We start from the raw sequence: 14306 nt of genomic DNA on the forward strand, positions 1-14306 counted from the left end.
CCCAAGGAAACATGCCCAAAGGGTGGGGGGAGTAATTGTACATCAATGTTCGCAGCGGTGCTTCTCATTGGGGCAAAAATTGGAAACAACTCCAACACCATATGATAGGGCCACGGCCAAGCAAACTACAGTGTAGCCACCCTTATGGAGTATGGGACTGCAGTGGGAATGATGTTGAAACTTAGCATTCAGGTCAAAAACTAGGGTGGAGTGAAAACAGCAGAGTACAGAATAGATGATGCCTGTAGACTGGAACTATGTGTATATGTTAAATTCCCTTCTCCCCTTCCTTCCTGCTGTTTTTTTTTTTTTTGGGGGGGGGGAGAGGCAGAGGGAGAGGGAGAGAAAGAATCTTAAGCAGGTTCCATGCTCAGCACAGACCCTGATGCGGGGCTCCATCTCATGAACCTGAGTTGAAATCAAGAGTTGGACACTTAGCTGACTGAGTCATCCAGGCTCCCCTAAAAGATTTTATTTTTAAGTCATCTCTGCAACCAACGTGGGGCTCGAACTCACAACCTGGACATCAAGAGATGCATGCTCTACCGACTGAGCCACCCAGGCTCCCCCCACCTTCTTGTTTCTCTGCCTCTAGTTTTTCCTCCTGTCTCTCTTTTCCTGCCCCCTCTTTCTTCCTCCAACCACACAGGTTAAATGCCTTCTCCCCTCAGAGTCATGTGTTATTTCCCCTGTCTGGATGCTCTCCCACTTTCATTACTCAGAGAAGGTCAAAAGCAACACAATCAGGAGGGGTGAGCAGGGGAAGGGTAAATGTCCCCTCCCCCTCAAACCCTGCCCTTGGCGACAACCAACAGCAACAGACGGAGCACAGCCTGCCCCACGGCTCTCTCTGCTTTCACTGCCATAGCGAACTCCTACCCATCCTTCAGTTTTCAGCTTCAGTGTCACCTCCTCTGAGAAGGCTTCCCTGATCACACCCCATTCTTCCGGAGCAGGCCAAACCCGGGGTGTCTCCTCTGCAGCACCATTACCATGACAGATTTATTTCGGTAATTATCTGTTCAACATCCGTGTCCTGCACTTGACTGCAAGCTCCATGTAGGTAGGGATTTGGCTCCTGTCTTGTTCACAGCTGGCACCTAATAACAGCAGCCCCTCAGTGAGCACTAATGAACCCTAATATCATGACTGGGAGCTTATTCTCTGCCAGGCACCCTTCTAAATGCTTAATGTGGATTCTTTCGTTTAAGTTTTCACAATGGGATTAGGAGACAGGCACTGCTGTTATTCCCATCATCACATCATCTGCCCCAGGACACACAGGCGGAAAGGGGCAGAGTAGGGACCCAAATCGAGGGACCGTGGTTCCCAGCCCTTCAGCTCCCATCTCTCGCATGATCAGTGAGAGCCGAGCACCAGGCCGGGGCAGGAGGGACTCACCCACAGAGGCGATGTCGGCCAGCTGATCCTCAGCCTCCTCGGGGTTGAGCAGGTCTGTCTTGCTCTTCTTTATGGTGGCTCTCCGCAGAGCTCCAACAATGGAAACATGGCAAGAGAAAAGGACGTTACCCTTTTTGAGACAAGACCATACCTCGGTGTCCTTGGGTTCTTGGTGCCAGGGACTTGCTACATGTTGTTGGGTTAATTAACCCTCGTGGTCATCCGGGTTGGTGGGAAGTAAGAGTACGCCCATTTTAGAAACGTGAGACCGAGGCTCAGGGAGGTTACATGATTTTGCCCCAAGGGTAAAGACGAGAATCAAGTCCTGTTCGCTCTGACTCTAAGTCTGGGCTCTCAGCCACCCTCTCCCCTCTGGGATGCCTGGGACTGGACATACAGGGACTCCTATGAAAGCAGGCCCACCCTTGACCTTTAGCACGCTTGCTAGGCAGGCTGAGACTGTGGATGCCTTCCCTCAATATTTAGGTTCTATTCCTCCCCCATGAGCTCTCCAGGGAACAATGAGTTCAGGCACAGACTTCCAACAAAATGATTTAGACACCCCCATGAGTCCATCTCTTCCCCTCCCCCCAAAATAGTAAAACCCATTTTGTAATCTACTCAGATAAAGCCCAGCTCCTTTACTTCCTTTTCAATCCTGGTATTTTTCAATCCAAAGTCATTGCTCTGTCTAGCCAAATTTCTAACATGTGAGACAACTGTCCTGAATAGTAAGCTGGATTCTTGGTTATTGATCTATTTAGCGAACACAGATGGGGCTGACCCTGAGCCAGGCACTGTTGTAGGCATTCTATTGGAAGCATTAATGCAATCTCCATAAACTGTCTGGTGAGGTAGGTATTAATACTGTCATGCCCATTTTATGAATGAGGAAGACTGAGGCACATGGTTAAAGCAGAAAGGGCAGGTCAGAAAATGTAAAGCCTGCACCAAGGTCCTGAAATGCCCCAAAGAAGCAGATTCGCCCCATGCCTGTATCTCCCTGGTCCTGACTGATCTCGTGTTTGTTCTTGGAGTCACCTGGGCTCTGAACATCCATCCCCTGGAAGCCCCTCAGAACCAAACAATCCATCCCCCCAGCACTGGCTGCTGCGTTCTCCCCTGGGACCCACCCCCGAGCCAGGTTCAGAGCAGTTACCATCAAAGGGATGCCTCTGCTCCCCATCGGTTTCATCCTCGGCGAGGATCACCTCTTCTAAAGAGGAAGAGCACATAGTTAAGCTCCAGCACCTGCAGGCCTCTCCTGGGCTGGGTTCCCTTGGGTCAGGAGGGAGAAGGGTCTGCCCGGCCACCTTCGCTCTCCTCTTGCTGATTGTGGCAGCTGCTTTGTTCTTCCTAACTCCCAGCCTCACTTCAACAACAGTGTAAGAGCCAACACCACCTCTACCTCCCTCAAAATAAAACCCAGTTTCCTTACTGTGACCCGTAAGGCCTTGCCTGATTCGGCCCCTGTCACATCCCGGTACTCGCTTCCTCCCATTTTCCCCTGCACGTATTCTGCTCCGGCCACACTGGCTTCCTCGCTATGACTCAACACCGTTCCCACCTCAGGGCCTTTGCACTTGCTATTCCCTCTGCCCGGAACCCCTTTTGCTAGACATCCACAGGGCTTCCTTCGGGTCTGCTCGGAAGTCACCTCCTCAGAGAGACCCTCTCTGACCACCCCACCTCCTCCAACTGTTTCCCACTTCCTACCCTGCTTTATTTTTCTTCTCAGCATTGGGGAGCACTCAACAGTATATGTCCTTGTTTATTTTCTGTCTCCTTCAGTAGAACGCCGGAGCCTTGAGGGCGGGGATTTGGTCTTTTGTTCACTGCCATATCCTCAGTGTCTAGAACAGTTCCGGACACACAGTGGGCGCTCCATAAGCGTCTGCTGAATGGCTGAACCAATAAACACGTGCCCACTGTGTGTCGGGCACTGCTCTTTCTCGGTGGCTTAGCTTGGATGATCTTACTGCATACCCCACAGCCCGGCAAAGAGAGACACTATCACACCTCCGTTTAACAACCAAGGAGACTGGAGCGCAGGAAAGTGAGCTTCGCGGCTAGGAAGTGCCAGAGCTGGGATGTCAACCAAAGTTCCTCAGCTATTATGTGACATCCTATCCTGGTGTCACCCTGGAAGTTTCTCTACCCTGCTCCAGATTCCTGTTGCTGAGAAGTGGGGCCACCAGGCCAGGTCCTCTTTCTCCCGCTGTCAGGGTCCTCCCCTCACCCACCTGCGAGCTGCATGCAGGACCCTCCGTGTGCTCCGAGGCTCCTGGGACGAAAGGGCCTCACCTGCTTTTGAGATCCACTCCATGTACCCATTGAGCTCTCGTTCGATCTGTTGCTGCCGCCTGAGCTTCAGAAAAGCCCGTCGGTTCTCCACCCGCTCCCTTTCTTTGGCAAACTCCCTGCAGAAGCAGGAAAGAGCCAGGTCTGGCTGTTATCAGCATTTTAGGGACTGTGTGTGTGTGTATGTGTGTGCGCGTGTGCGCGTGCTTGTGTGTGTGTTTGGGGGTTCAGAAACTCCTAGAGGGCAGGCAGTGGACTTTAACACGAGGAATCAGGTGTCCTGGGCGATCAGAACACCATAGGGGTTGGGGGTACTTCTGCCAGCTTCCCACGTTATCCAACAACTGCACCCAGCTGGAGGAAAAAAGTAAAACCACAGAACCATGCCATGCCAACCACCGCTGGCTGGGTACTCCATTCCGATTCTCTGCACTCTCGGGTCAAGAATATTTTCAGCCCTCTTTTAAGTTAGGCCAATGAGACATAAGCTGAAGATTTCTGTGGTAGCCTGATGTATATCCTTCCCCTTCCTGTTCCCTCCCTCCTCTTCATGTTTGGAACGTGCGGTGGCCCTCTTGTGAGTGTGAGGCAGCCATCTTAAGACCATGAGGCATCCATGAGACTGAAAGCCTCTGCTTGGTAAGGATGTCAGAGTAGAAAGCGAGAAGGAACCGGGGTCCCTGATGGCACCGTGGAGCCACCATTCCAGCCCCCAGACTTCTTATGCCGAGAAAAATAAAACCTATTTATGATCAAGCCCCTCAAACCCCAAACCCACATTCAGTCTTGGGGGTAAGGGATACTATGTGTCATGAAAATGCATATTTGATTGTATACTGAAATATATAGTATATTTGGAAAACAGGGGAAGGAGGGAACCCAATCTATTGGCTTTTTTAAAAATGTAAATTATAAAAAGTAAAGCTCTACAGAAGTTTCTTGTGTGGTGGGTTGTGGGTTGGGAAAGACTTCTGAATGAGAGGTCTGCATTGGAAAGAAGCTCCCCTTTCTCTGGGTGAAGGTTGCTCAATGCCAGGGGTACAGTGTTGTGAGCTACGGTTGGGCTGGATTCCAGCCTCCATGGGTCCTTTCACTAGGTGCTCTCAGCAGTGCACAACCTGTGCACTTGTACCTGACTTGCTAATAACTTCCTGGCTAACCCAAGACAAGGGAAGGCCTATTCTCTGCCTGGAGAATGAAAACAAAGGTTTGATGGCCTCTTTATGGTCAGAAGATGGTGAGGGGGAGTGGGATGGGGAGAGTAGCAGAGACTTACCCTGACAGCACACCCAGCACGAGGTTCAGCATAAAAAAGGAGCCAATGATGATGAGGGGGATGAAGTACAACCAGTTCCAAGTGTTCCCTGAGGCATCGTTGCTCTGTGGGAGGTGAGGAGGGAAAGCAGGTGAGCGTTCATGGGACTCAGGTATGACCTGACAGGTGGGAGAAGGGGGAGCTCTGCTCTCAAATTTTCTTGGCCTGTGGAGTCCTGGAGCTCTGGAAGCCCAGACAGAAATGAAACGGGATCAATTAGTGGGGGAAGCCCCAGAGGTACCATTAGAAGGACAAGGCCCCCTCTAATCATGTAGCCCTCAAAGGACCCAGGAGCCAGCATGAAACTCAAGAGAACTTCCCAGACCAAACTCCAGGAAAAAAAAAAGAACAAACCCAATCAAAATGTAGAAATGATCCCCTGGTTTCCTCCCTCCTCCCTGACACAGTCACACTCTTCCCTTAGAGGAGGTGCATGAAGGCAGAGTCTGACTACCAGGTTAAATCACCAAGGCAGATGGCAGGGCTGTGAGCCTGTGTACCCTCAAGTGTCTCCCTCCTCTGTGCCCTGCAGCCTCAATGTGAACCACAAAAAAATTCTCAGAAGTGCCCAGCTCAGTTTTCAAAGAGGCAGGGAAGACGTCTACAAGTCAAACATTCTTCTCTGGAGAAAAGAGAACACTGTGCCAAGAAGGAAGTAAGAGGAGGGGATGAAAATCAAGAATAGAGAGAGAAAGAAAAAGAGAAATCTAAAAACCAGTGCTTATGAAGTACTTACTTGTGCCAGATGCTCTAAGTGTATTAGCTATGTTAGCTTAGTTACTCATTTAATCCTCATGATGACCCTATTTTTATCATCATGCCCATTTACAACTGGGGAAACTGAGGCCCAGAAAGACAAAAGTGCCAGCCCAAGGTCCCAGAGTTGGTTGGTGGTAGACATGGGATTGGAACCAGGAGGTGTCCCAGAGCCCATGGATGTAAGCTCTGTGCTGGGGAAGCCCTGGTGTCAGCAGCCGGAGCAGAGGGAGCCTTATGGTGGCTCATCAGCTCTGGGGCACCAGCAGAACATGGGGCCCACATGCGTGGCTTTAAAAGCTCACCTTTAGAAGCACCTACGATGCTGCTGCCACCAAGCAGAAAGGCTAGGATGAGAAAGACTGATACTATCAGGTGTTGGGGAGTCTGTGGAGGAGGTGGAATCCCCATATGCTGCCCATGGGAGGGTAACATGGTGCATGAGTGGTCTGTGCCTGGTGTAACAAAGGACCACAACCAGGGGCCTTAAAACAACAGAAATTTATTGTCTCACAGTTCTTGGTGGCCAGATGTTTGAGATTAGGAATGTCAACAGGGTTGGTTCCTTCTGGAGGCTCTGAGGCTGAATCCATCCTATGCCTCTCCCCTGAGGTCTGGGGGTTGGCTGACAATCTTTGGTGGTTCCTTGGCTTATAGAGGCATCACCATGGTCTTCACCTTCATCTTTGCATGCCATCTTTCTTGTGTGCATGTCCATCTCTCTGTCCAAATTCCTTCCCCCCTTTTAAGGACGTCAGTCATATTGGATTAGGGCCCACCCTAAGGACCTCATCTTCCATAAGGTCCCATGTCCAATTAAGGTAACATTTTTCAAGTACTGGGTGTTAGGACTTCAGTATATGAATTGGGGGAGGGAGGACACAATTCAATCCATAACATGTGGTACAACCACTTTGGAAAATGGGTTGGAAATTTCTACTAAAATTAAGTCATGTACCTGCGCTACTACCTGGAAATTCCACTCCTGACTCCTGGATAGTTACCCAACAGAAATATGAATGGCATGCACAAGATTGTTCATAGTGGTGATCTACATAATAGCCCTAAACTGGAAATGGTCTGAATCCTCATCAACAAGAGAGAGGATAAATAAATGGAATATCATGCAATGAATGACTGCCACTTATCACATGAAACCTTACAGAGTTAGTGTCAAGCAAAGGAAGCCAGACAGAAAAGAACATATATGGAAGATTCCATTTATTTATTTATTTACTTTTTAAAGATTTTATTTATTTATTTGACAGAGAGAGACACAGCGAGAGAGGGAACACAAGCAGGGCGAATGGGAGAGGGAGAAGCAGGCTTCCCGTGGAGCAGGGAGCCCAACGTGGGGCTCGATCCCAGGACCCCAGGATCATGACCTGAGCTGAAGACAGCTGCTTAACGACTGAGCCACCCAGGCGCCCCTGGAAGATTCCATTTATACAAAATGCAAAAGCAGGTAAACTAGTCAGCCCTGCCTGAGGTCCTGATGGGGCACCCTTTGGGGAGGGGGCACAAGGGGGCTTCCAGGGCTGAGAAGGTTCTGTTTCCTGATCTGGGTGTTGGTCACATAGGTGTGTCCAGTTTGTGAAAATTCATCAAGCTCCTCACTTAAGATCGGTGGGTTTTCTGTGCGCTTATTTTACTTCACTTTTTAAACATTTTTTGGGGTCAACTTTACCTTAAAAAGGAAGAAAATTTTGACCCATGGTACAACATGGATGAATCTTGAGGACACTACGCTGAGTGAAATAAACCAGTCATAAAGAGACAAACTCTGGGGGCACCTGGGTGACTCAGTCGGTTAGGTGTCTGCCTTCGGCTCAGGTCATGATCCCAGGGTCCTGTGACTGAGCCCTGCATCGGGATCCCTGCTCAGCGGGGAGCCTGCTCCTCCTTCTCCCTCTGCCGCCCCCCCCTGCTTGTGCTCTCTCGTGCACTCTCTCTCAAATAAATAAATAAATTCTTAAAAAAAAAAAAAAGACAAATGCTGCATGATTCTACTTCTATGCGGTCCCTACTGGAGTCACAGTCACAGAGACAGGAAGTAGATGGTGGGCACCAGGGGCTGGGGGAGGGGGCGGGGAGTCAGTGTTCAGTGCGGACACAGTCTATTTGCAAGACATAATGAGTTCTGGAGAGGGGTGGTGGGGATGGCTGCACAACAACGAGAATGTACCTAATGCCACAGAACCGGACACTTAAAAATGGTTAAGACGGTAAAGTTTATGTCATGCGTATTTTACCACAGTAAAAAAAGGGAAAACAAAGCAAACCGACAAACAAAGTCAACTTTCATCATGGACACGTGGACAAGTTCTGGGGACAATTAATATGTCAGGGCTCCTAACTCATGTCCTTCTTCCAACAAACACCCAAATTTCTGATGCTTTGCTTCTAGAAGGTTCTAGAAGAAAGAATGGAGTCAGCAGACAGGGCTGGACAGAAGGCAGGACTGGCTTTGTGCTTTTCCTTTCCAGTGCTGCAGCAGCTGAGGCTTCTCATGCCTATTTCTTAGGCTAAATATAGTCCAGGGAGAGAAAGCCCGCACCAGCCAACACAAGAAAAAGTCTGGGCCATCTCAGGAAACAGGTCTGGGATGGGGACAGAGCAGGTGGGGGGAGAGAGGCGGGATGGAACAGGGAGAAACAGCAGAGGCCCCTCAGAACTGAGGCAGCCCGTCCATCTCAGACTCTGCCCACAACCCAGCTCCCCAACAGGCTTAGGACCCTTTGGCCCATGACATGCTGCCCAGCCTAATAACAGACATACCCAATGCCAGGCACTCAGCCTACCTGAGCTCAGTTAATCCTCTCACGGACCCCAAAAGGTGGTTCACAATCCTTCCCATCTTCCTGGGAGGATAAGGAGAGATAAAGTTCCATGCCCAAGGTCCGTTCTGGGTTGTATTGTGTCTCCCCAAAAGATGTGTTGGAAGTAATAACCCCGGGACCTGGGAATGTTACTTTAATTGAAATAGGTCTCTGCAGCTACCATTAAGTTAAGGTGAGGTCATGATGGGGGGCTCCCATCCAATATGACTGGTGTCCTTTTAAGGAAGAGGAAAACACCAGGTGGAGACTGGGACACGCAGGGGAGAGGACAGCCACGTGGCTACGGAGGCAGAGTGTGGAGAGAAGTCAAGGAAGCCCAGGGTCAACGGCCACCGGCAGAAGCCAGAAAGAGGCGAGGAAGGATTCTACTGAGTCTCAGAGGGAGCACGGTTCTGGTGATATCTTAGTCTCCAACTTCTAACCTCCCTGTGATGGAAGCCACAGAAAACGAATATGGTCCCTGAGCTACTGAATGGCAGAGGTACCCCAACCCCCCCCCCAATGCCCCTGTCACTCTGCCCCTGGATAACTCTGCTCCAGCCACATGCTCTTTTCAGCTCCTCAGATGCACTAGGCATAGTCCCACCTCAGGACCTTTGCACCTGCTCCTCCCCCTGCCTGGAAGGCTCTTCCTCCCGATTCCTACATGGCTCCTCCCTCACTCTCCTTCAGGTCTTTGCTCAAATGCCACCTTCTCCAGGAGGTCTTCTTTGATGGCCCTTCATTTCTAATCCCATTTCCTGCTCCATCTTTTCCCTTAGCACTTCACCCTCTCTACACTTTACCTATTTCTCCTGCTCACTGTCCATCTCCCCAGCTGGAATGTCAGTTCCACAAGGGGCAAGGACGTTCTGCCTTTTGTTTGTTTGTTTGTTTGTTCACTGCTATATTCCCTAGCACAATGCCAGGCATGCAAGCAGTGCTCAATAAATGTTTGTGGAAGGACTGAATGAGAGGTGGGTCCAAGTTCCCCACATAGCCTGCATCCTCAGTTCCCAAGTTGTCCTCCCTCCCCCACTCCCTTGTCTGCTTTTCTCCCTGGGACTGAAGGAGAACTTGTTCTCCTTCCAACATGGCCCAAATTATTCAATTCCATGCTCTAGAGCCAACAACTCATGGAGAAGAAGTTGGCAGAGGGGTGGGTGCAGTTTTTGATTAGGAGGTGGGCTTTCCCTGGGGTCTGCTTGGGAGCAAAATGGGAACTATGTTTCCCAAGAAGAAAGGCTAGACCTGCCACAGCTATTCTGATAGCAGAGAATGTGGGGAGCCCAAACCTCCCCTTCTGGGTCTGACCTCCTTTGGCAGTTCAGGTAAAGGGCGGGTGTGTGCATGAGTCTGGGTTTGGGGAAATGAAGGAGGATGGAAACTTGTTCACCTGTCATAATCAGTAATACTGAAAAGGACGGGTTCTTAAGAGTCCTGTCTTTTTTCCAAAGGCTCGAAGAGTTCCAGTGCTTGGAACACTATTTCTTATTAGTGCTGTCACTAAATATTTCTGATGATATGGTGGGATGGCCCGTCCCAGTCCCCTTGTGGTTGGCTGAGGGCCACGTGATGAGTGCTGACCAATAAGGAGTGAGTAGAGACAGCCGTGCCATTTGGAGCACTGAACTGTCAGCATGGGGCCCTCGGGGCTTTCTTTCTATTTGGGACAGCAAGTGGCAATGTCTTAGCTGCTTTATTAGCTGGCTCCCAAGTGACGATGGTGAGCACAGCCCCTTCTCCCCCACTGCCAACCTACACTGGAACGTAGTGTGAGCAAGAAAAGAGATTTGTTGTTAATGTCACAGGGGATGTTTGTTACTGCAGCATCACATAGTTTTCCTGGCTGATACACCACGATATCTCTTTGGTTTGCTCCTTCATCCCCTTCAGGTCTTTCTCAAATGCCACTTTCTCATTGATCCTTCTATGGATCTCATGAGGCAAGTGGGGAAAAAGAATGTCTCCAGTATGTCTGATGGAGAAATTGGTACACCAAAGGGTAAAGTTCAAGATTACAATGTGCTAGTTGTTTCTGTTCTCTGAGCCTCGGCCTGGAGCCCAGTGTCCCCTCGATCTTGGTGTGGTTGATTGTTCCTCGTCACTCAGCCTTCAGCTCCACTGTGCCTGGCTCAGAGAAGCCTTCCCAGCCCTCCTGACCCAAAGGACTAGCCCCTCCCTCCAGCATTGCCAGACATCCATTCTCTTCCTGGCATGCTTTGTTCTCTGAATCACCTTGTCAATTTATACATTTGCTTGTTTGTAGACTGTCTTTGTCCCTAAAACGTCACCTCCCCAGCACCCAGAACAGCACCTGGCACACAGTAGGTGCTTCCTAAGCATTGTTGGCATGATGAATGCACATAATCTTGAGGTCTCTGGGGTGGGTTGTTTAAATAATGCCAAGGACAGGGGCGCCTGGGTGGCTCAGTTGGTTAAGTATCTGACTCTGGATTTTTGGCTCAGGTCATGATCTCAGGGTCGGGAGATGGGGCCCCTCATGAGGCTCCATGATCAGTGGGGAGTCTGCTTGAGATTCTCTCTCTCTCTCTCTGCCCCTCCCCCCTCAATAAATAAATAAATCTTTAAAAAAAAAATAATACCATGGACAGGAGACTGTATTTATCTCAGGTCCAAGTGATCAGGCTATTTCCCTGGGAACAAAGAGGCAGGCAAGACAACCACTGTCATTTTAGTAGTGCACTTTTGAGCCAACAAAATACCCCTTGATTCCCACAGTTTCCATACCCAGTGGATGGGGGAACCAGGCTGAGGAAGGCAACGTGACTCGCCAGCTCGCACGGGGTGTGGATGGCACAGCTGGGGCTAGAACTGTCCTTCTGGCTTGCAACAGAGCAATTTTTTTTCTACTTCACCTCTTTGCTGCACTTTCATAGTATTTTATATTTATAATGGTTGGCCCGTGAGAGCCTTTAAGGAGAGACTGATTCATCCCAGCACTGCCAGTGCCTAGCGCGGCACCTGGCGCTTAGCAAGCGTTCAATAAATACTCATCAAACAAATTAATGGCTGAGTCCCAGTAAAATTCTTAAGTGCCTTCTGTTTTATGGTTTATTTTCCTCTAATTTTTTGAGCATGGTTCATTCAGAAAAAGTATAAAGGATCTTAAAAAAAAATACTCAGCTCAGGAGAACACCCAATTCCCCAGCATACTGGATAAAAATGGTGTGGGTTTGACCATGAAAGAGCCAAGGTCCCACAGTGGCCGTGAGGGAGGTTGTATGTCCCAGTTTATACCCATTGTAGATCATGCAATGCCTGTTAATTATTTTTTGAGTTTTCCTTTCCCTATTTGCTCTCAAAATTGTCCTGGTTTGGATGATAAATTACATAGCCTCTCTGCCTGTCCGGTCCTGTCACCTCCTCTGGCCTCACCAGCTCCCTCATTTGCCTTTACTCACTCCCCACCAGCCACATGAGTCACGTTGCTGCTCCTCACAAATGCCAGGAACGTTCCTGCCCCAGGGCCTTTGCACTGGCTATCTTGTCTGCCTGGATCTCTCTTCCCTAGCATACTTGCATGGCAGCCCCCTCACCTCCTTCAGGGCTTATTAGAAGAACTGCAACCCCTCACTTTGAAAATCCACAGCCCCTCTCCTGCTTAATTTTTCTCCTTAAGCTCTCTTTCCCCTCTTACACAGGAGTCCTCAAAGTTCAGCCCATGGCCTAGCCACTTGTGTTTGTAAATTATGGTTTTATTGGTACACAGCCATGCCCATTCCCTTATGTATTTTTTCTGTGGCTGTTTCTGTGTTAGGATAGCAGATTGAGTAGTTGTGAGAGAGACAGTATGACCTGCCAAGCCTAAAATATTTACGATACTCTCTGCCCTTTACACATACATATATAATCTCTTAATTATGTTGTTGATCACCTGCTTCCTCCACTAAAATGTCAACTCCCCCCAAACAGGGATTTTTGTCTCTTCCATTTACTGCATATCCTGGGTGCCTGGAAGAGTGCGTGCACATAGGAGGCATTCAATGAATGTTTGTTGAATGAATGCGTGATCCAAAGTCCCCCCAGTTTTGATGCTTTGATTTTGGCCAAAAGGAGCATCTATGAATAAAAAAGGGTTTAGGTCAAAGATCAGTTTCAAGCACGAGTGACCATTTGTCAAGGGGCAGACATTTATAATCATAAACCAAGCACAGTCTCGCTGCTTTCCTAACTGACATTAACTGATGGAGAGAAACAGAGTGAGAGAGACAGACAGAAAAGCAGAGAGGGGGGAGGGAGAGGGAGAAAGAGAAGAAGACAGGAGGAGAAGGAGACAGAGACAGACATGACATAAGAGACACAAAGACAGAGGGGGAGAAGGAAGAGAAGGGGAGAGTCAAACAGAGGGGAGGGGGGTGTGATGATTAGTTCCCAGTGCTGGGTTTGAATCCTGATTTCACCACGCTTGGCTATAGGGCCTTGGCAGGTCGCTTTATCCCTGTGGGCCTTGGTTTCATCATCTGGAAGATGGGTCTAAAAATGCCTCTTGCACAAGGTTGTTTTATAGATTGATCGACAGTACAAGAAGATGGGCGGCACCCGGTAAATTCAGCAAATGGCAGCCAAAAATGAACTCAGGAAGCCTTGGTCCTGCCAGGACTCCCCTGCTGTTCATGACGGGTCCTGGTTAAGGACCCCTGCCTCTCCACCTGCCCTCCCTGGTATCCATCAAGAGAGGGCACGTCTCGTCACCCACATGCTGCTTCCAGGCTGCTTTGGCTCAGCATAGCCCTCCTGAGCTTTCCCATGCCGCCACCACCACCAGGGGCAAAAAACCAAGTTTGGGCAACTCTATCGGGTCACAGATATTAACTAAACTCACTGCGCAGTATGCGTCTGTCAAATCATCATCCTGTACCTCTCAAACTTGTATCTCAATAACACAAAAACCAGAAAGAATCCCTGAAGTGTCTAATGTAGGCTCTTCTGCTCCCCAGTCTACCTTTTCTGCCCCAGACTTTAAAGAGAGTTTTAAGCAATTACTCCTTTAAAAATTAAACTGCTCTCTTGGGGCTCCTGGGTGGCTCAGTCAGTTAAGTGGCTGCCCGCAGCTCAGGTCATGATTCCGGGGTCCTGGGATCGAGCCCTGCGTTGGACTCTGTGCTCAGTGGGGAGCCTGCTTCTCCCTCTCCCTCTGCCTCTCCCCCTGCTCATGCTCTCTCTTGCAAATCAATAAATAAAATCTTAAAAAAAAATTAAACTGCTCTCCCTCCCTCCCTTCCTCCCTTCCCCCCTATCTCTTTCCCTGGGTTCAGTTCAGGGCACCTGGTCCCGCCACTCCCGGGCTGCCAACCTCAGGTCACGCTCTCAACCTCTGACTCTTATTTGTAAAATGGGGGATAGTAACCTCTACCCCTCGGGTTATTTATAAACCAAACTCCTAACTTTATTTGAATTTCATCAGGTTTCCGATTGATGTCCCCTTTCTGTTCCAGGACCCCACATTGCATCCAGTTGTCGTATGTCCTTTGGCTCCTTTGGTCTGTGATAATTTCTCAGTCCTCCCTTGTATATATCATGACCTTCACAGTCTGGGACAGGACTGGCCAGCTACCCGGCAGAACGCCGGGTTTGGGTTTGTCTGATGTTTTGCTCATGATTACACAGGGATTGTGAATCTTGGGGAAGGAAACCAGAGGTGAGGTCCCCTGCTCCTCACATCCGTCAAGGGTCACACGATTACACATTCA

The 14306-nt window shown here is 49.4% G+C and overlaps 1 protein-coding gene across 9 annotated transcripts in view; it reads right to left on the minus strand.

Annotated features, from left to right (window-relative positions):
- CACNA1A (calcium voltage-gated channel subunit alpha1 A) overlaps window positions 1–14306 on the minus strand; it is a 282305-nt gene that overhangs the window by 89609 nt on the left and 178390 nt on the right. For 5 of the 9 annotated variants that reach the window (XM_032396091.1, XM_032396094.1, XM_032396099.1 and 2 more), the window contains 4 exons: window positions 4979–5082; window positions 3706–3821; window positions 2561–2617; window positions 1402–1497 (listed from right to left, as the gene is read on the minus strand). In XM_032396091.1, coding sequence (XP_032251982.1) covers window positions 1402–1497; window positions 2561–2617; window positions 3706–3821; window positions 4979–5082 — 373 coding nt within the window. The remainder of the gene's footprint in view (window positions 1–1401; window positions 1498–2560; window positions 2618–3705; window positions 3822–4978; window positions 5083–14306) is intronic. The other 4 variants (XM_032396095.1, XM_032396096.1, XM_032396093.1 and 1 more) reach the window with 2 other exon arrangements.

This window comes from Phoca vitulina, unplaced genomic scaffold (assembly GCF_004348235.1).
Source record: "Phoca vitulina isolate PV1807 unplaced genomic scaffold, GSC_HSeal_1.0 scaffold89, whole genome shotgun sequence".
Taxonomy (NCBI): Eukaryota; Metazoa; Chordata; class Mammalia; order Carnivora; family Phocidae; genus Phoca; species Phoca vitulina.